At 48.5% G+C, this 17,119-nt stretch overlaps 1 protein-coding gene across 1 annotated transcript in view; it reads left to right on the top strand.

Annotated features, from left to right (window-relative positions):
* The first annotated feature begins 3,153 nt into the window (after window positions 1-3,153).
* LOC144931002 (alpha/beta hydrolase domain-containing protein 17B-like) overlaps window positions 3,154-17,119 on the top strand; it is a 33,548-nt gene continuing 19,582 nt past the window's right edge. The window contains exons 1-2 of the mRNA XM_078854860.1: window positions 3,154-4,516; window positions 8,838-9,089. Coding sequence (XP_078710986.1) covers window positions 4,299-4,516; window positions 8,838-9,089 — 470 coding nt within the window. The 5' untranslated portion in view covers window positions 3,154-4,298. The remainder of the gene's footprint in view (window positions 4,517-8,837; window positions 9,090-17,119) is intronic.

Here is a 17,119-nt window from a genome sequence, read left to right as displayed (position 1 = left end):
AACCCATCTCCACGTCCTCCTGCGCGACGATGGCGACGTCCAGGTCGTCCGCCAGCAGAAGGATCTTCTCGGTGACCATGGCGTCGACGCCTTGGTCATCCATACGAGGGAAGGCCGTCTTTGCGAGCGCCAGAAGGCTGGTACGGTAGGCGAGGGGCGACTCCTTCGCACCCCGCTGGCGGTCGTAGAATCGCTGCCTACACTCGGCCGATGGTCCGTAAACCCCAGCCAGCAATTGCAGCGCCATCTGAAGAGTAGAGCGCTTGTCCCTCGATGCGGACGTAAGAGCGGCGAGGGCGTCGCCGTCCAGGAGCGCCGGTAGTGCGCAGAGGGCTTCGTCGTCTGACCACCCCGCCATCTCTTGATGCGCGAGGAAGCGCCGCTGAAATCCCCCCCAGTCGCCCTCCTCAGCCACGAACTCCTTCAGCGGGGGTAGTCTTTGGTGTAGTGCCGCGACCGCCGTGGAGGACCGCACTTTGATGTCCCCGCGACTCGGCCGAGCGTCAGCACGAACGGCAGCTGTAATCGCCTGTCGCGCAGATAGTGACGCTCCGTCCGAAGGCGGTGACGCGGCAGCTCCAGCGGAGTCGATGTCGGACCCCAAGTTGAGGTTGGCCACGCCCTCGGCAGCTGCTGCGGCGATGGCGGGACTTTCAAAAGTGCCGACGTTAGAAATGGCGGGAAGGTGCAACGGCCGTCGGCTGTCCTCGCCTCGCGGTGGTCCAGCAGCCCCCAGCCGAGTGATGGTCTCGAGTGTGGCGGCAGCAGCGTATAGCAGCTCCGCCAACCTCGCGTGCGCCAGCCGCAGCCCGTCGGACAGCGACTCCCCTTCCTCCCGATGGCCCGGTAAAGACTCATTCGGTCCCGGCTGCTCGTTGGCCCCCTCAGCCGTCTCTGGTACCGCACTTCCCGCGGTGTCCTCCGCCTCCTGTACCCCGGCCCGAGCTGTTCGGCGCGTGTCCATGTTCGTTGTTTACTTCTGACGCCAGATGTAGTACTCTTATGACTCGTTCACACCGGAGTTGGAGGCACACTTGTTTATTTAACACCACACGTTGTGACATACACACTGAGGGGGTATCGGCCCCCTCACCCGTCTATCTGAGGACACACCTCTACGCTAAACCTAGCCTGCCTCAGAGTCCTCCTCTCGTGGACTAGGGGAGGCTATCTTGGCCCGACACTGGTCAGTCGGGCCCGGTACTCAGAGTCCAGACCAACCCTGGCTCTGGCTCTGGCACCACGCCACTGACTCGAGCCTGCGCGGTCCTGACAAGGACGGCGTAGCAGGGGGAGACCAGGGCTCTATCTGGGACGTCTTCCGTCTTCTCTTCTTAGCTAACCAAACTCTCCCTAGCCCCCCGATACATTTCCCTTTTATACCTGAGGGGTGGGGCCCCGGGGGATCGTAACGTCCGAAGCGCGGACGTCGTAGAGGGCACCTGCCCGTGCACTGACGTAGCCCCGCCCACTGTGCTAGTTTCCCGTTGGATCCCATACATATCAGCTCGACACATATTCCCTCCGTAAGACCCCTACACATAGACAAGAATTGAGAGTCATTGTTTCCAAATGCGGCCACGATGACCGCTGGAAGATTATAGGGCAATTAGCTAGGAGAGAACATTTTGCACGAGATGGCATGGGGTTAACCAGCTTCATCAAATGACAGCTTAGAACTTTGCACCTCCACAGCTTTTGGAATTTTAGGACAATTAGCAATTCGTTTTTTTTTGTACCTTTCTTCATTAACTAATTGGTCTCCATTAACAAATGGCTGAGATTTACGAAGAGACATTCAAGGCCACCCCCTTTTAAAGGAAAGGCCTATAAATTGTTTCTCTCTACAAGAAACACGCGGCAGGATTTAGAAATCCGCGGCGGCATAGATTGATCACGAGTCATGCGCGAGCACGTGGGCGCCTCTGACGTAACGTGACATGCGGGTCGATTGAACCCACGTGACTCCCGCTTCGAAGACATTTGAATCTTTTGTTCCCTTCCCACCCTGCTCCCTCCTGTCAGCATCATCATTATCAGCCGTAATTTTATCCACTGCTGGATGAAGGCCTCCCAAAAAAAAACAAGTCGCCATATCTTACGCTCTTGCGATGACATTTGCAAATGCACACGAGTCGATTTTATCGTTCCATCTCCGCAGCGGATGTGGTCTCTCTCCATTGGCTGCTACCCCGTCTTTAGTCTCGCTCCCCTCTACAAATGCCCCTAATCTCCCTGCACCCCTCTAACCCCTACCCCCTTCACCAAACCTTCTACTCCCTGTGCCCGTTCCTTCCACTCAGCACCGTCTATCACCACAGACACACGCACCCCACACCCTCCCCGTCTCCCCTTTCATCTCAAAAACCCCTCTGCCACCCTCAATTCCCATCTCATCTCCCCTCCTAGTCCTACCCCAAACTCCCCTCTCTCCGTGTTCCTTTCTACCTGCCCCGTCCATCCCGCGACATCCACCCTCTCACCAGCTGCTCCCCGCCGCCACGTACGTATGTGTATGCATGTTGAACTTCTTTCGCACCGCACGTAGCCAACCGTGCTAATCGGAAGGAATAAAATGGGGTCAGCTGTTTTCATTCCCATATTTCCCTCTCTCCCTCCTCCTTCACCCCCCCCCCCAATTCCCTCCCCTCCTTACCCCACCAAACCCTCCCCTCATCCAACACCCCCCCCACTGCCCCACACTCTCCCCTCCACCCCCCCGACACCATCCAGAATCAGAATCCGTATTTGGACTGCAGGAGGAATCCGGTGAGCTTCAAAGCTCTTTTTCACAGATGTCCAGTAACCCTTCATTCCCAGCTGCCCTCCACCCCACTCTCCCTCCTTCATCTCCCCCCTCGCCCCACACACATCCCATGATCATCATCATCAGAAGCAATCAATCCACTCACTACGCCAAAGCCATCACCCCACCCCCACCTCGTTCCTTTCATCTCCCCCCCCTTCCCTTGAGCCCCCCCCTCGCCGCCCCCCACTCCACCGGAACCCCTCCCCTCGTCACCCCCTCCCACCACCAACCCCCGGCACCCCCCGTCGCGAGTTAAAATGACTGGGGACGGCAGCTGCGCGGTCGCACTTCCGCCCCGAGGGCAGAATCCGCGCCTCGCGTGCGGCGAGCCCCGCGCGCGCGCCGCACGAGGGGCGCCCTGGGGGCGTCTCGCGCGCGCGGATACCGCGGGCGCCTTTCTCGCTCGCTCGTCGGTGCTTCATTGTGAAGGCGGAACCGCGAAAAGATCCCTCGGAAGAGCCAGCCAGCCAGCCCTCATCTCTTCTCTCGCTCTCTCGTCGCCTCGGCAGCTCGCGAACACACACGCGCACGGTCAGGCCACGGTCTCGACATCATCACTACAACATAACAGCGGTGACGACGACGGCGGCGGCGGCGGTGGTGGTGGTGGTGTGTGAGAAATCGCCGAGGAAGAAGAAGGCAGCGAGCAGCAGCTTTGGGCCCCTTCAATGTCGCGGTGCGATCCAGGCAGAGCGCCCGCAGCCGCCTCGTGCTAACGAGACGAGGGGGGGCAGGGGCAGTCTCTACCCGGCAGTTCGGTTTTCATAGCTTGAATTCGGCATTTCTTGGGATTGTTCGTATCATTATTATTTGGTTCGTCACCATTGTTGAGTATTAGAGCGATTCGCTGTAGCTCGTACTGACGAGGAGGGTGGGTATTGCAGAGGCCCCCCCGGACGACGGTGGCGGCGGTGGTGGAGAGGGTTGGGGTGGTGTGTGGGTTGGGGGGGGGGGTCCCCGTTGTTTGGCGCAGTCGCCCTGAGCAGCAGCACGAGGAGGAGGGGGAAGCGATGGCGCTGCCGTGCGTCTGAGTTCGGGGTCGCCGGGGTGTTCGCGTCGGCTGTAGAGGCTGGCTCGGTGGGGGGGCCTGTAAAGTCGGCTTTGTGTTGAGGTGGTGGGGGGGGAGAGCAGTCGAGTCGGGGTTGTTTTGGGTTCGAGTCGGATTTATATCGCGTGAAGATCCGAGCTGGGTTAGATCGGTGCGGGTCGGATTTGGAACCGGGATCGGAGCGCGTCAGATTGCCGAAGGGGGTCACCACGGGTCGCGCTGTTTGGGTTGTTTGTCCGATTCTGTCGAAGTTGTATCGGATCGAGTGGGATCGGATCACAGATCCGTTTGGTTCAGGGTGACGCCTGGCTAAGGGGGGGGCCCGCATTGTGACATCTCCAGGCTCAGGCCAGGAGGGTGGTCCTTATCGGTTCAAATCGTTTCGAGTTGGATCGGAAGTCGTCAGCTCGTACAACGGCAGGGGCGAGGGGCCATTCAGTCATGAGCGCCGGCATCTCCCTCAGCGAGCTTTGCTGCCTCTTCTGCTGCCCACCATGCCCCGGCCGCATCGCCTCCAAGCTCGCCTTCCTGCCGCCCGAGCCCACGTACGGCCTCCTGGCGGACGAGACGGGGTCTCGTTGGAGTCTGCGACTCACCGACCGCGCCGAGTGGCAGTACTCCCGCCGCGAGCTGGACGCAATCGAGGTCTCCGTCACCAGGTGGTGGACCGCAGCGGACGCACGGACGGATTCTGTTCTCTGCTGTGGTGGCTTGTGGTCTCATTCTCCCTTCGTCCGTTCCTTCATTCCCCGATTCCACCGCCATCAACATCACCAACATCCCCCACCCCACCCCGCCGCAAATCCGTGACCCACCCTCCATCCTGCACGCCAGGTCATCGTAGTCAGGGCACGCGTTCTCACGGAATAATTTTCGGGCAAGCTGCATCGTCGTTGTCTCGTCGTGTCCGTCGTGCCAGCACAGTCGGACGGACCGCCGATCGCCACTTTGTCGGTCGGTAACGGCGTTTAAAAGCGTTGACGGTCGGCATCGATGGTTTTCGAGGAATCGGGAGATTGCGAGTAATGTGGCAGGACCCCGCAATTGGCAATACTTCCACCGGGGTTTTTTTTTTCATCTGAACAGACCCAGTTAAAATTAATCCCTGGTCCTAACCCCCCTCCTCCTCTTCTTGGTTCTTTCGGTAAAGTCACGTAGAATGGAAATAATAAAATAATAAATATAAACCAATAAAATAAGTCTCACGACGTTTCGGCCACAACGCAAGTAGCCGTCCTCAGGTGGAGAACAGGTCTGTCGAGGAGACTGAAACGTCGCGAGAATTATTTTATTATGTTTTATTTTATTATTTCCATTCTACGTGACTTTACCGAAAGAACCAAGAAGATGAATCCCTGCAGTCACGAAAGCTTTAAATCGAAAAATTTCCCCTCCTCCTGTTGGACTCTCACCCTTGAATTGAAACCCTTGGCCAGACATTAGTCCTTGGACTCACTCTTATCTAGATTGTAACCCCCCCCCCCCCCCATGTACAGTGCATAACCGATAGCCAGAACCCGACCGATACTTTGAAATAAAATACGTAGACGTATAGCGTGTATTTAGCCATGAGACACTTCCTACTATGAGTCATACTTTAACCATTAGTCAAACCTTGGCCCCATAATCAAATCTATAACTGACAAGAAAAACCCATTAAATCAGAAACAGTGTTATATGTTTGGAACTGCTGGGCCCATACACATACTCTAAACCATGAATAAGAAAAACAAACCCTCAACACTAATTGTTTATCATGACTTTAAGATAAACTCAGACCATTCCTAACATTGGCCAGGCCACAACCCTTAATATGGTGAACCTTTATCACCGAGTCTTACCTCTCAACCTGACCCATACGATCAATGTATACCATAACCACAACCACTACCCCAGTCTTAGGAAACCCTTTAACTAGACCATGTGACGGCATTTAAGGTGAACCCAAACATCGTACCTATACTGTGAAACTTTGCCCTGACGACTACCCTAATTTAAGCCCTTAATCACTGCTCTCAGTATTCCCTGCCATTACCCAGACATTGACCCACACACACAGAGCCATACTGATAATCTGGACATTGAACCTGGTCACAAAACCCAAACATATGTGCTCACCATTCACCAGACACTTGATCACTAACCGTAACCCATGCTAACACGTGACTTAAATATTTCCATAACTCCACTTGACCTATCCCCTAGTGAGTTGTAGTTTCCCTTTTGCTGCCCTGTGGTGGTTGTGATGATCGTGATTGCCTTCATAAATAATAGAACTGAAACCAGGGAGGGATCCACCCCAAAGTGACGTACATTTACATGTTCATAAAGAGGGTCCCAGCCCTGTGTTCTCCGTTCCCACCGATTGTGCCTTTTAGATGACGCACAGCAGTTGCCCTTGTGACACAACGGGGTCAAAATCGTGCTGACGAGGACCGCGAGCAGTCGTCACACCTTGTGCGAGCACTTTAACGAAGCACGTCGCCTTTTTTGGAAGTCTCGTCACTTAGCACTGACCGCTCCCTACAATTTATACCAAATAGAAGTCGTCGCTAAAAGGATATCCTCCTTGTAGTAACACTCGCCCAGGGGATATTTGTGATGTGACTCTAGGGGGTGGCAATTAAAACATGTTAATCAAAACAACCATTGTGTAACAATGCAAGCAATAGTTAAACATAACAGTCGGTCAGTGGACGTATTTGCTGATTTGGTTTTTTTTCAGCTGTTTATAATGGTGCCTGTGCTGTGTATCTTTGCGTGTTTATGTAGGCAACTGTGTGGAATGGCGACAAAAGCAATAATGTGCTTGAAGGGAGAGGAGGTGTTTGATTAGTGGGGTAGCAGGATTTGGCCTCTGGGGCCTCGTGTGTGCGTGTGAATGGTATGTGAATGATAAACATCGCCACGAGGGAGACAAAGGCGGCCGGGCGTGGTGCTGGCCACCCACCCCCTCGTGTGCCGTGCCAGCCTTCATAGGTGCTCGCGAACAGCACTTGCCCAAACAGTCTGTTAGGGCTACACAAGGGCGATCTTTGTCTTGCATATGAATGGTGGGAAGTGACACATGAAAAGGCATCCGCAATAGAATTTTGAAAGACGTACTCAGGATGTGGCCAATGAACATAATGGATACTTGGGGAGCTGTACAAAAAAAGCAAGGATAAAGAATTTCAAACTAACTAATTGCTTAATTGTAATGAAAAAAACTAATTTATTTGATGGGAGTATCCCAGTCAGTGCCTTAACGTAAATAATTTTAACGTATAACCTCACGACAGGTCACTAAGACGAATATCTCTTAAGCGAGTGGGTCCTCCGCTACATTAAATCCATTGCTTCTAAGAGCAATGCGTTAAAGCTCATTAAATCAACAGGGTTTGTCCGGATTCTTGCAATCTTTAACCTCATTTAGCTGCAGAGCACTTTACAGCGGTGGCAGGGAGGCTGAGCTCCTTCATTGTTGGGAGGAATTTGCCAGGCTCGTATGAACGAGGCCAGGGCGTGTTCATTTAGGCTGCCCAGCCCACAGGAGGCATTTGCAAATTTGACGGTGGCACGGAAGTGAACCACAACCTCGCAAAAGTGGCCTCGCAGAGAACACTCCCTGTAGAGTATACGAGCCAGCCAGCATGTCTTATTTTGGTACCCTTGACTGCGCGATTGTCTGGGGTCAGTTTTTACCTGGTCACGATGTCTGGCGTTATTTTTCAGGCAGCGAGTATCGGCTGTTGTGTTCCACCGTGTAATGCAGATGTCCTCGGAGCCTCTTGAGCGCCTATTATTTCCGTTTTTTCTGAAACCATTAAATCTGCTGTTGTGCATCCAGCAAAATCAATAGCCGTGTTATATGGCAGGGCACTCGTTTGTGTGTGTATGCATATATGGCAATTGGAAACTGGCTGACTTTTTTTTACTCTTAACAGCTCTGCTGTGTGTTTCAATGAAATTAATGAAAAAAACAATCTATATGTTTGATTAATTTCTGCCCCAGTAATAAGTGATTGATAATGTACCTGATTATTTTCTCGATACAAATTACTTGGGGTGGGGGGGTTGGATATTCACGTGGGCTCGTTATGCTGCCACAAGTACCCTGCATGTAAGTAGATGCTTTGTGGTAGATTGCATTTCATAGCTTGTCCTATGCTCGGATAATTACCAGATTGCTTCTTGAGGGAATGAGGTGGAGGGGGTGGGGGGAGGGGTTGGAGTTGGCATAAAAAAACTAAAAATGTATATGATTGCAATTAGACAATTATGTAGCACATGTCCGTCGTCAAATTACGCTTCGCAAATGTGGTAAAAAAACCAAGTTTGCAGCTTACAGCGGAGCATGTGATTTGCATTACAAGTGCAATATTATGCTTTCATGTCGGCTTAATACCCTCGTTGTAGACGTGTTTGTTAATTTAATTATTGTTTAGTGGATTATTTGGGAGGTTTTATTCCTCCGCTGAAATTCATGCCAATTCAAATTATCCACACCAAAAATGTCACTTTAAATAGACATCAATTAGCCACGATTAGTTACGTTCATTTTTTCTTACATTTAGAGAGTGTGTAGTGGCAAATTACTGCAATGTAAGTTTAATCTTGGCACTTGCAACGCTAAATGCTGCTGGAAGCACACGCATCTCTATTATTAATAACACATTCTCAATCAGTGCCTTATTTTACCAGCTGCGACTAATTAAGTTTATTTTCCCTGGAGTCACATGAGAAAATATGTTATTTGCAAAAACTTATACAGTATAGGTAAATTCTGATAATAGGGATGTCACCCTCCTTTCTCCAGTTTGTGTATCCTACTTCCAGGGCTGTGTTTCTCTTCTGTCTCTTCCCCACATCTCCCACCTTTTTCCTTCCCCCCCCCCATTTCCCCTCGTCTCCCTCCTCGCATGCTCTTCTCCCCGCGCCACGGACGAGTCTTTAACGTACGACCCTTCCCAACCCCCTTGGGCCCCGATCCCCCCGCAGGACAAGCAGGGGCAGTCGGCTGGCGTGCATGTTCGTGCGCTGCGCGCCGGACGCGCCGTTCACGCTGCTCTTCTCTCATGGTAACGCCGTCGACCTGGGCCAGATGAGCAGCTTCTACCTGGGGCTGGGCACGCGCCTCGGCTGCAACGTCTTCTCCTATGACTACTCGGGCTACGGGGGCAGCTCGGGGAAACCTTCCGAGAAGAACCTGTACGCCGACATCGAGGCGGCCTGGCACGTGCTGCGCAACAGGTGCGCCGTTGTTTTCCTCGTCGTCGTAGTGGTGGTGTCCGTATTTCGTCAACCCGCAGCCGCGTAATGCATTGGTTTCGCCGGTGACAGTTGGTTTGTTCGTGCTTTCAACGACGATACGCGCGTCGATTCGTGCGTGCAAGAGTTTGTTGTTGGTCTTACATTTCGGGCTAATAGGGAACGGTGGTGCAGTAGTTGGCACACTACTTTGAACCTGTGTCCCATGACTTTTGAGTTCTGGCCTTGCCAACATCAGTGGCGAGTCATATCTAAATCGGTCCTGCCCCCCCCCCCCTTCTTCTCCTTTGACCAATCTTGTGAAGTATCATTCAACAACTCTTATGATTGACACGGTAGAGGGATGCCTTATTCGAGCAGTGTATTGACAAAGCGCTATATACGTTAGGATAATACAGTGAACCAAGACATGCAAATGGAGCCAAAACATTGAGAATGCATACAATTTGGTAAGAATTTTATTATAATATAATCCATTCTTCAATGAAAGTGCCATCCCGAATCGCGACAGTTGAATCGCTGGGGAATTAATCATTGCATTTAATACAGATCAAATAAATAATAGCAAGTCTTGGGCTCACAATACATGCATTGAATTGTGACGACGAGAAAGACTAGCAATTGATGCAAATGATCTGCTAATGTTACCTTTAAGATAATGGATAGAATATTCAAGACAGAAAATACATAAAAACGTCACTCAATAAATACATTCCTGAATCGAATCATGACCAGGAGCTGTGACAGGTCATCAAATTGTGAATCATGACATGCTTCTTGGTTACTGTTGCTACTGTTAGTTTTTCTTGCCAGTGCTGGTGTGGCAGTGTTCGACTCGCAGTCAAAGTTACGCGTTTAAATCCAGTGGCACGACAACCGTGATTGTCCTATGGATAGACTGTTCTCAGCTACTTGCCCAGGGACTGTCAACATTTGAGCATTTTATTAGGCATTTTATTGCCAAGTTACAATATGCATACATCTAGGTGTGCACACTCCTGATTTACTACCTATTACATCGGCCATTTGTGCAAGACCTGTAAGCCAAGTGCTGGAATTTTTAACGACATTGATATGCGTAATGGATTGTGCGAGAGAGATGTGCCCAAGACAAGTAAGTTGACTCGATCTCCAGGTTTCTCTGCATCAATACAGGATCATGACCCCGTTCATCATTGACAAGGATCGGTGATTCCTTGAGGCTGCGTCGGTGTTTCTTTTTTGCTGCCAAACGTGTTTTTGAAAACACAACTGGAGTGTTCTTCTTGGTTCTTTCGGTAAAGTCACGTAGAATGGAAACAATAAAAATAATAAAATAAAACATAATAAAATAATTCTCACGACGTTTCGGCCACAACGCAAGCAGCCGTCATCAGGTGAAGACGTTGTGGCCGAAACGTCGTGAGAATAATTTTATTATGTTTTATTTTATTATTTTTATTGTTTCCATTCTACGTGACTTTACCGAAAGAACCAAGAAGATGAATCCCTGCAGTCACGAAAGCTTTAAATCGAAATACAACTGGAGTGTTTTGAAATTTTCCGAATGTATTGGATTTTCTGGCAGGAAAATAGTTTTTGGTTTAATTGGAGCCTCCTGTGATGCTCCTCGCTGTTCACAAATAAAATTACACCAATTTTTTGTCCAGGACAACCTCACTGAAGTCTTAAGATTATTTTTAAGGATTGTTGTCCAATTGATTGTTGGGCTGATTTATTTTTGAAAGTATGTATTTATTTTTCATTAGAGAAAAACGGGCTGCCTGGAGAGAAAGCCCATATGTTCAAGGGAGTCACTCAATATTCTACAAGTATAGGTTCACAAACTAACTCTCTATACTGTTATATACTGCCATTCTCAAAGATTAGTGGTTTGGGGAGTTTCACAGACCTCTGTGATCTACCAACCCTTTCCTTGAAATCTCTGGACCACAGGTAACCACTGGAGTCTGTCTGTGCTGTTTAAGTTTGTAATGCAAGAGTATTTCACTGGTGGGCGGGGGGGACATTGTTTTATAACTTGACGAACAATATTCATTTGTCTTATCCCTATTAGGCCATGGGCAACCTAAGCTGGATGTAATGTTTATAGAGACTCTTGAATGTATTCTCAATATGTTTGTAATTTTCTGAAACTCGTGTTACGGAACAGATTTCAGACTACCAATCATAATCTGGAGGAGTGTTGCTGAATGGATGGCCGCAGCTGTGATAGGTTACTGCCGGAATTGGGTTCGTTCACTCCTGTAGGCCTGACTTGAATAATGAATGACCAGGGAAGAACTGCAAAGTCGAGTTACGTAAGTCACTATTCTCCCTGGCTTGGAGGAGTGGCGGTTTCTTTGTGCAAATAGCTCAAAGTGATGGTGCAGCACGACCGTAATCTCAAGATAATGGTCCAGCATTACATAATCCTAAGATGATTGTGCATTGCAGCCTGACAAAAAAACATCTATATGAACAATTGAGTTTTTTTTATTAACCCTAATTGAGATTTGCTAGTTAATTCGTGGGTCAGAGAGCACCGAGTTCTTACCACTGAGATGCTGGGTTATTATTTTGCGTTTCAGTCTACCGCGATCAAACACAGTTTTTAAGTGTAGCAAGTTGATGGATTCACTGATAATTACTAATATATTTGTAACTAATGTCTATGCAAAAAAGTACATCCTATAAAATTAGTTATTTACTTAATTTGGACAAAAGTCCGACTGAGATTTAAAAAAAAAATGCAGTTTGACTGCAATGCAATGAATATCTCTACAGCTGGGCGTGTGGGAAAGTGCAACGCCTCAAGTGCAGGTCAGAGGTTACTCCGAGATCTCTAAACTAGGTCTGTGATATCTCCTTTTGTGTGCCGTTCTCTAACTTGGGGTGATAAACTGCTCAGAGAGCTCCGAATGGGCATGGCGTGACACTGATAGCACTTTCAGGATACAAAAAACAAATCCCGATGCACCGTAAATTCACGTGTTGTGTTATAGTGAAAGTTCACAATGGTTGAACATTAAACATATTTTAAAATCCTTTGCCAATCCACTGCTGGATGAAAGCCTTCCCTTTTCCACGTCAGTCAATGGGGAGTTCATTAACCGTACATCACCACTTTGGATCAATGCATGTCGGTGAAGGCTCGGGGGCCCAGGATCAATTCGGACATCACTCATCACATGGTCAGAAATTTAACTGGGTATCCGGCTTCATCGCGCAGTTTGCGGGCCACCCCGCAGACTGATAGTGTACGTACGTATGTAGAACTTTCTTCACACCCTACGTAGCCAACCGTGCTAATCGGACATGCAAGTGGTGGCTGGGCATAGCTCATTCACGGGGCGGGCAGGTTTTTTTTTAAAAATCCCGTAGGGTAAATCGTACAAGTAGAACACCGAGTGCTGTCGGGGCTCTACGCCAACTCGTTTCTTCAAACTTAGTGATGTCATCGACGCACTGCGCCAGCTGGGCATCTCGAGCAACTCCTCCTCGAGTTGTCCGGCCGTTCCAGTCGAGTGAAGAACTTGGTCACATTTAAATGTCCTTTCAACAAAGCTCCCATTACCCCAACTCCTCCATTCTCTCTCTCTCTTTTTGACCCGATGGGCGCATGCGTGTGTTTGGTGTTGAGCACGCAGTCACATGCAGTGGGTGTAGCCGCTGCTGCCACACATGTGCTTTGCATCTTTGTTCACCACAAATTGAATAATGATTTCAGCGCGTTGCCTTATGAAGGTAAAATGTGCCTCCGCGTGCACGCTCCTGCTTGTACTATGTGTGCGGTACGGGCGGAACGATGCTTCGGTTGGGGCCAAGCAGACAGCCCCTCGCCAGCTATTTTTAGGGTAAGAGATGGCAAGACTTGCAGTACGATTTTGGTGTTGTGTAAATCTATTTAGTTTCTACATAGTGCTGCAAAATATTAGGCCATCTTGTTCACTTGGTAGCAGTAATAAGTACTCCATTATGGTCCAGACACAAAGCTATATGGGCAATCTGAGTGGTCCTCAGTCGAGGGTAAACAATTAATTGATTCTTGAGGTCGCAATGCATGCATCAAATCCTGTGCGTAAGAATAGCTGTTCGATTCATGTATGTTGTACATCATATGTTGATGTCACCTCTACAGCCACTGGAGGTGCGGCAATTCACCAGTGTTAAATACGAATCAATTCTTGAATTGAATCGCGTTCATGAATTGCGAAAGCTTATCAAATCGCAGGAAGGGGTGAATTGTTCCACCTTGCACTCCCGTGAAATTCATTCCCTATTTAATTACTTGACAAAATGGGGTCAGGCAGAGGTGATTGTAGCTACCAAATGGTACCGTAATTAACACTTTGTAGTCCACACCATTGAGGCGAGCTCCGATGTGGCACGACGAGTGAGCCACCCGCGGTTTTAAATTCGTGTTCGGACAAGTCTGTGTTTCTGACCTTTTGAGGTGGTAATTTATAGCACACTGATTTACGTGGCAGTTGCATTTTGCCATTGGCTGTTCCATTTCACGAAGGCATCTCACTCCCCTTAAACGTGTTTCGCTGAGGGTTCTGTCTTTTCTTTTCTCTCTCGTAACGAAAAGCGTCGTGCGTGAACGTCGAATAACAGAAAAAATCAGCGGCCGTTTCGCCCCGCTCCAAATTGGGGCCGCGCACAGATTCATCCCCGGAGTGTGCGAAAATGTTTCGTTGGGAGAAGAGTCTGTTATTACAGACCGCCGAGCGTCCTGCGTGAATTATAAATGAGGACCCCCATTATTTGTTAAAGGAGCGCACTGATGCCACTGCACTAAAGGAGCCACGTTACCCAGGAAACGCATTGATAGAGGATAATGCACTTTAAAGACATTGTAACGGGATCGTTGGAACTCTGCCCTGCTGTCACTAGTCAGGCCGTCTCGTAAGTCGTGTGCGAGTGCTTCCTCGATTCATTTTTTTGTATACTTGGGGAAATGTTCATGATATCTTGTGGGTTAAAACGTCACCCCCCCCACCACCCCTCCTTAGAGACTGTGCTCCCCCCCCCTCCTACGAATTCGCTCTGCCCCCCCCGACTGCCCCCCACACGCAGCCATTGTAAATATGTAAATAATTAGCCACTCTTGAGGTCTATTTTATACTCTGTTTTTTCTTATTCAAATTATATTGTTAATCTGCGAAGTTTAAAACTTGACGGAAGCTGCTGGCGGACCTTGTGGTTTGAATCCATGTTCGAATGAGACTTTAGGGACGCCATTGGTGATCGTTTATAAGCGGACTGAAAATGCGCGACCGGTCTTCCTCCACACACGCCGCCTTGTAAAAAAAATAACCTACGTTTAATGAATATTTTTGAGCGCTGCACTTTTTGTGTAATAGAATGCGGAATAGACCGCCATACTGTATCTCCACATTAAAATAAAATTATTGTCGTCTTGTTTCAGCCTGTCGGCCTTTCAGAGATACGTTGCCCATGAGCATTTTTTCAGATGGGGAACATATGGACGGATTTCGTCGTTTGGGTTCTCATCATTAGAATAAGGCCTGTCACGTAGGTAGAAACGTTGTTTGTAATATGTTTCTCACCCAGTTACTGCTGTGGTGAATCACTTTTCTCCAAAATGTCACTTTATACTTTTTAAGCAATAAGGCAGTGTTAATGATTACAGTGGTAAAGTTAGTTATCCTCCGCTTCCTCATTGATAATTCGCAATGACTCTTATTGTATCGATATCTTTAAAATGACACGGTACGTGCGGTGACATCCACAAAACGTAACGAGCACTCGTCTGAGAGGACCTTAGCACAAACAAGCGGTTGGGCAATTTTTCTGAAAGTAATTTAATCGGATAATCACTAATCGGATAATCGCCCAACACTCGGGGATAATAGATGGCGTCAATCTGCCATCATGCCGTTGTTTTTCTTCACAGGGTCTCAGCTTATTTTATTTGGTGGCCACTGTTGACAAAAATATTGTAAACTTGTTGCCAACAGCGGGTCATTGCCCTCGTCTTCAACGACAAGGAAGTTCCCATTTGTCGTCCCCATTGATGCAGCTATGAACGTTGAGTGTCGAACAATGTGCACCGGTGTATTGGCGTGGGAGGGGAGCGGTGGCACAGCGGTTAGTCCACTGTGCTATGTACATGGCAACCTTGGTTTGATCCGTAGCCACGCGGGGAAACGTGGTGATGGATTGATAAAGGGCTGAAAATTATCAAAGAAATATCATCCAGTCGTGTAATGATTGACCCCTCCGGAGAGTCGATTTATTCCAGAATGAATTCTTATTTTGTTGCTTTGTGGTAACTGTAGCAGCCACTAGTGGCTTCAGGGGTCATGTGTGAATGCGTTACATACATACAACAATATTCGAAACAACAAAAAATTTGATTCTCATGCACACAATTTCATGCATGTTATATTGAGCTTAAGAGTTTACTAACCCACAAATCGATGCATATTTACACCCTTAGTGTAGACACTCATGCACTGTACTGGATAGTCACAGATCATATATATGAACAGAATACGCAGGCTCAAGCCGGCTTAGTGTCTGAGGCTTGACGAGATCAAGCTCTTTGCTGTTGATTGTCTCTCTTGCTCTCTCACACCCGTACACGCGTAACCTTTTTTAAATGTTATTTCTTTCAATCGATAGACTTTATTTACGGTCTCTTAGCGTTATGACCCACCCAAAGTCGACAAAACCCATTAGCTTGGCACGATGCCATCACACACAGGTCAGCGCCGTTGGCCACGTGCCTGACCTCTGCGCCCGTTCTCACGGAAGCCGATTCACCGCTCGCCTCTCGACGCAGATGCCGCGCTCCGCTGGCAGAGGGCGTAAATGCATTTCTCTCCGTCTAAATGCTCCATCCGCAGACCTCAAGTCTGAGCCCGTTCGGTATCCCGTCCTTGCCTGAGTGAAACGGCTGTTTCCAGACGACTTTATAGAAAATATCTCAGTTGGGCCTCGCCTAGTAAAAATATATATATTCTAAAAGTCAGCAAGAAAAAGAATCGAATGCTTCTCGTGCGCCAGGGTCCTCTGAGGACAAGGGGGGGGGGGTCGCGTTTTAAAGTGAGGGGGCACAGAAAAAAACGTGTCTCTCGTGGGCTCGGAGGGACGTATTTGATGAAATATACAAATATACGCGTGACCCTGGGAAACCGTGGCACCGTGTCTCACTCAAAACCATTGTTGAAGGCTGCCGCTCGCAGTGTTTTATGGAAAAAAACACACCGGACATTATAAAACGATGGGGAAAGTGCAAGTTATCTCTTTAAAAAAAATTATTTGGAAGTTTCCTCGGGTTTCCCCCCCCCCCCCCCCTTTTTCTTTCCTTACCAACATTTTAAACTAACCCCAGAGACGTCTCTAAAAACTGGGGAAGGTTTCACCCTCCCATTATAAATGTCTTTGTGCTTCATCACGGTCCTTATTGCCACGTGCATCAATATTATGTTGCATTGTTTATTTGCTCAAGGTGTTTGTGTTTACTATGCTCATTGTTTTTTTTTGGTAAAGTCACGTATGTAAAAAATATGAAAATAAAAATTATAAATAAATCACGACGTTTCGAACGCAACACAAGCTATCATCATCAGGTGGAAATGGGGTAAAACACATAGCGAGGGAACACATGGGGGGGGACATCACGCACATAGCACATAGAGAACGGTGAACTGCACGGAGGCAATACAACAAGAAGATGGGATTACTCTTTGGTTCTTTCGGTAAAGTCACGTATAAAGATAAAATAATAAATTTAATAATAGCATACTACGACGTTTCGATTGCAACACAAGCAATCATCATCAGGTATAAAAGAAATAGCAACAAAAATCTAACCAGAAAACTATAGACAGACATATAAGCAGACAGATATCACAAAGATACACAGAGAGAAAACACGTATCGGCACAAAGAGAGAGATCGTCTCTGTGACGAGGCCTTAAATAGAGAGAGGGGGCGGGGGCGGAGAGAGGGAGGGGGCAAAGAAAAAACTAGCATGTCAATGAGTACGACGATGTGTG

The sequence above is a fragment of the Lampetra fluviatilis genome, chromosome 3 (genome assembly GCF_964198595.1).
Source record: "Lampetra fluviatilis chromosome 3, kcLamFluv1.1, whole genome shotgun sequence".
In the NCBI taxonomy this organism is placed as follows: Eukaryota; Metazoa; Chordata; class Hyperoartia; order Petromyzontiformes; family Petromyzontidae; genus Lampetra; species Lampetra fluviatilis.
This window is presented reverse-complemented; position numbering and strand designations above follow the sequence as displayed.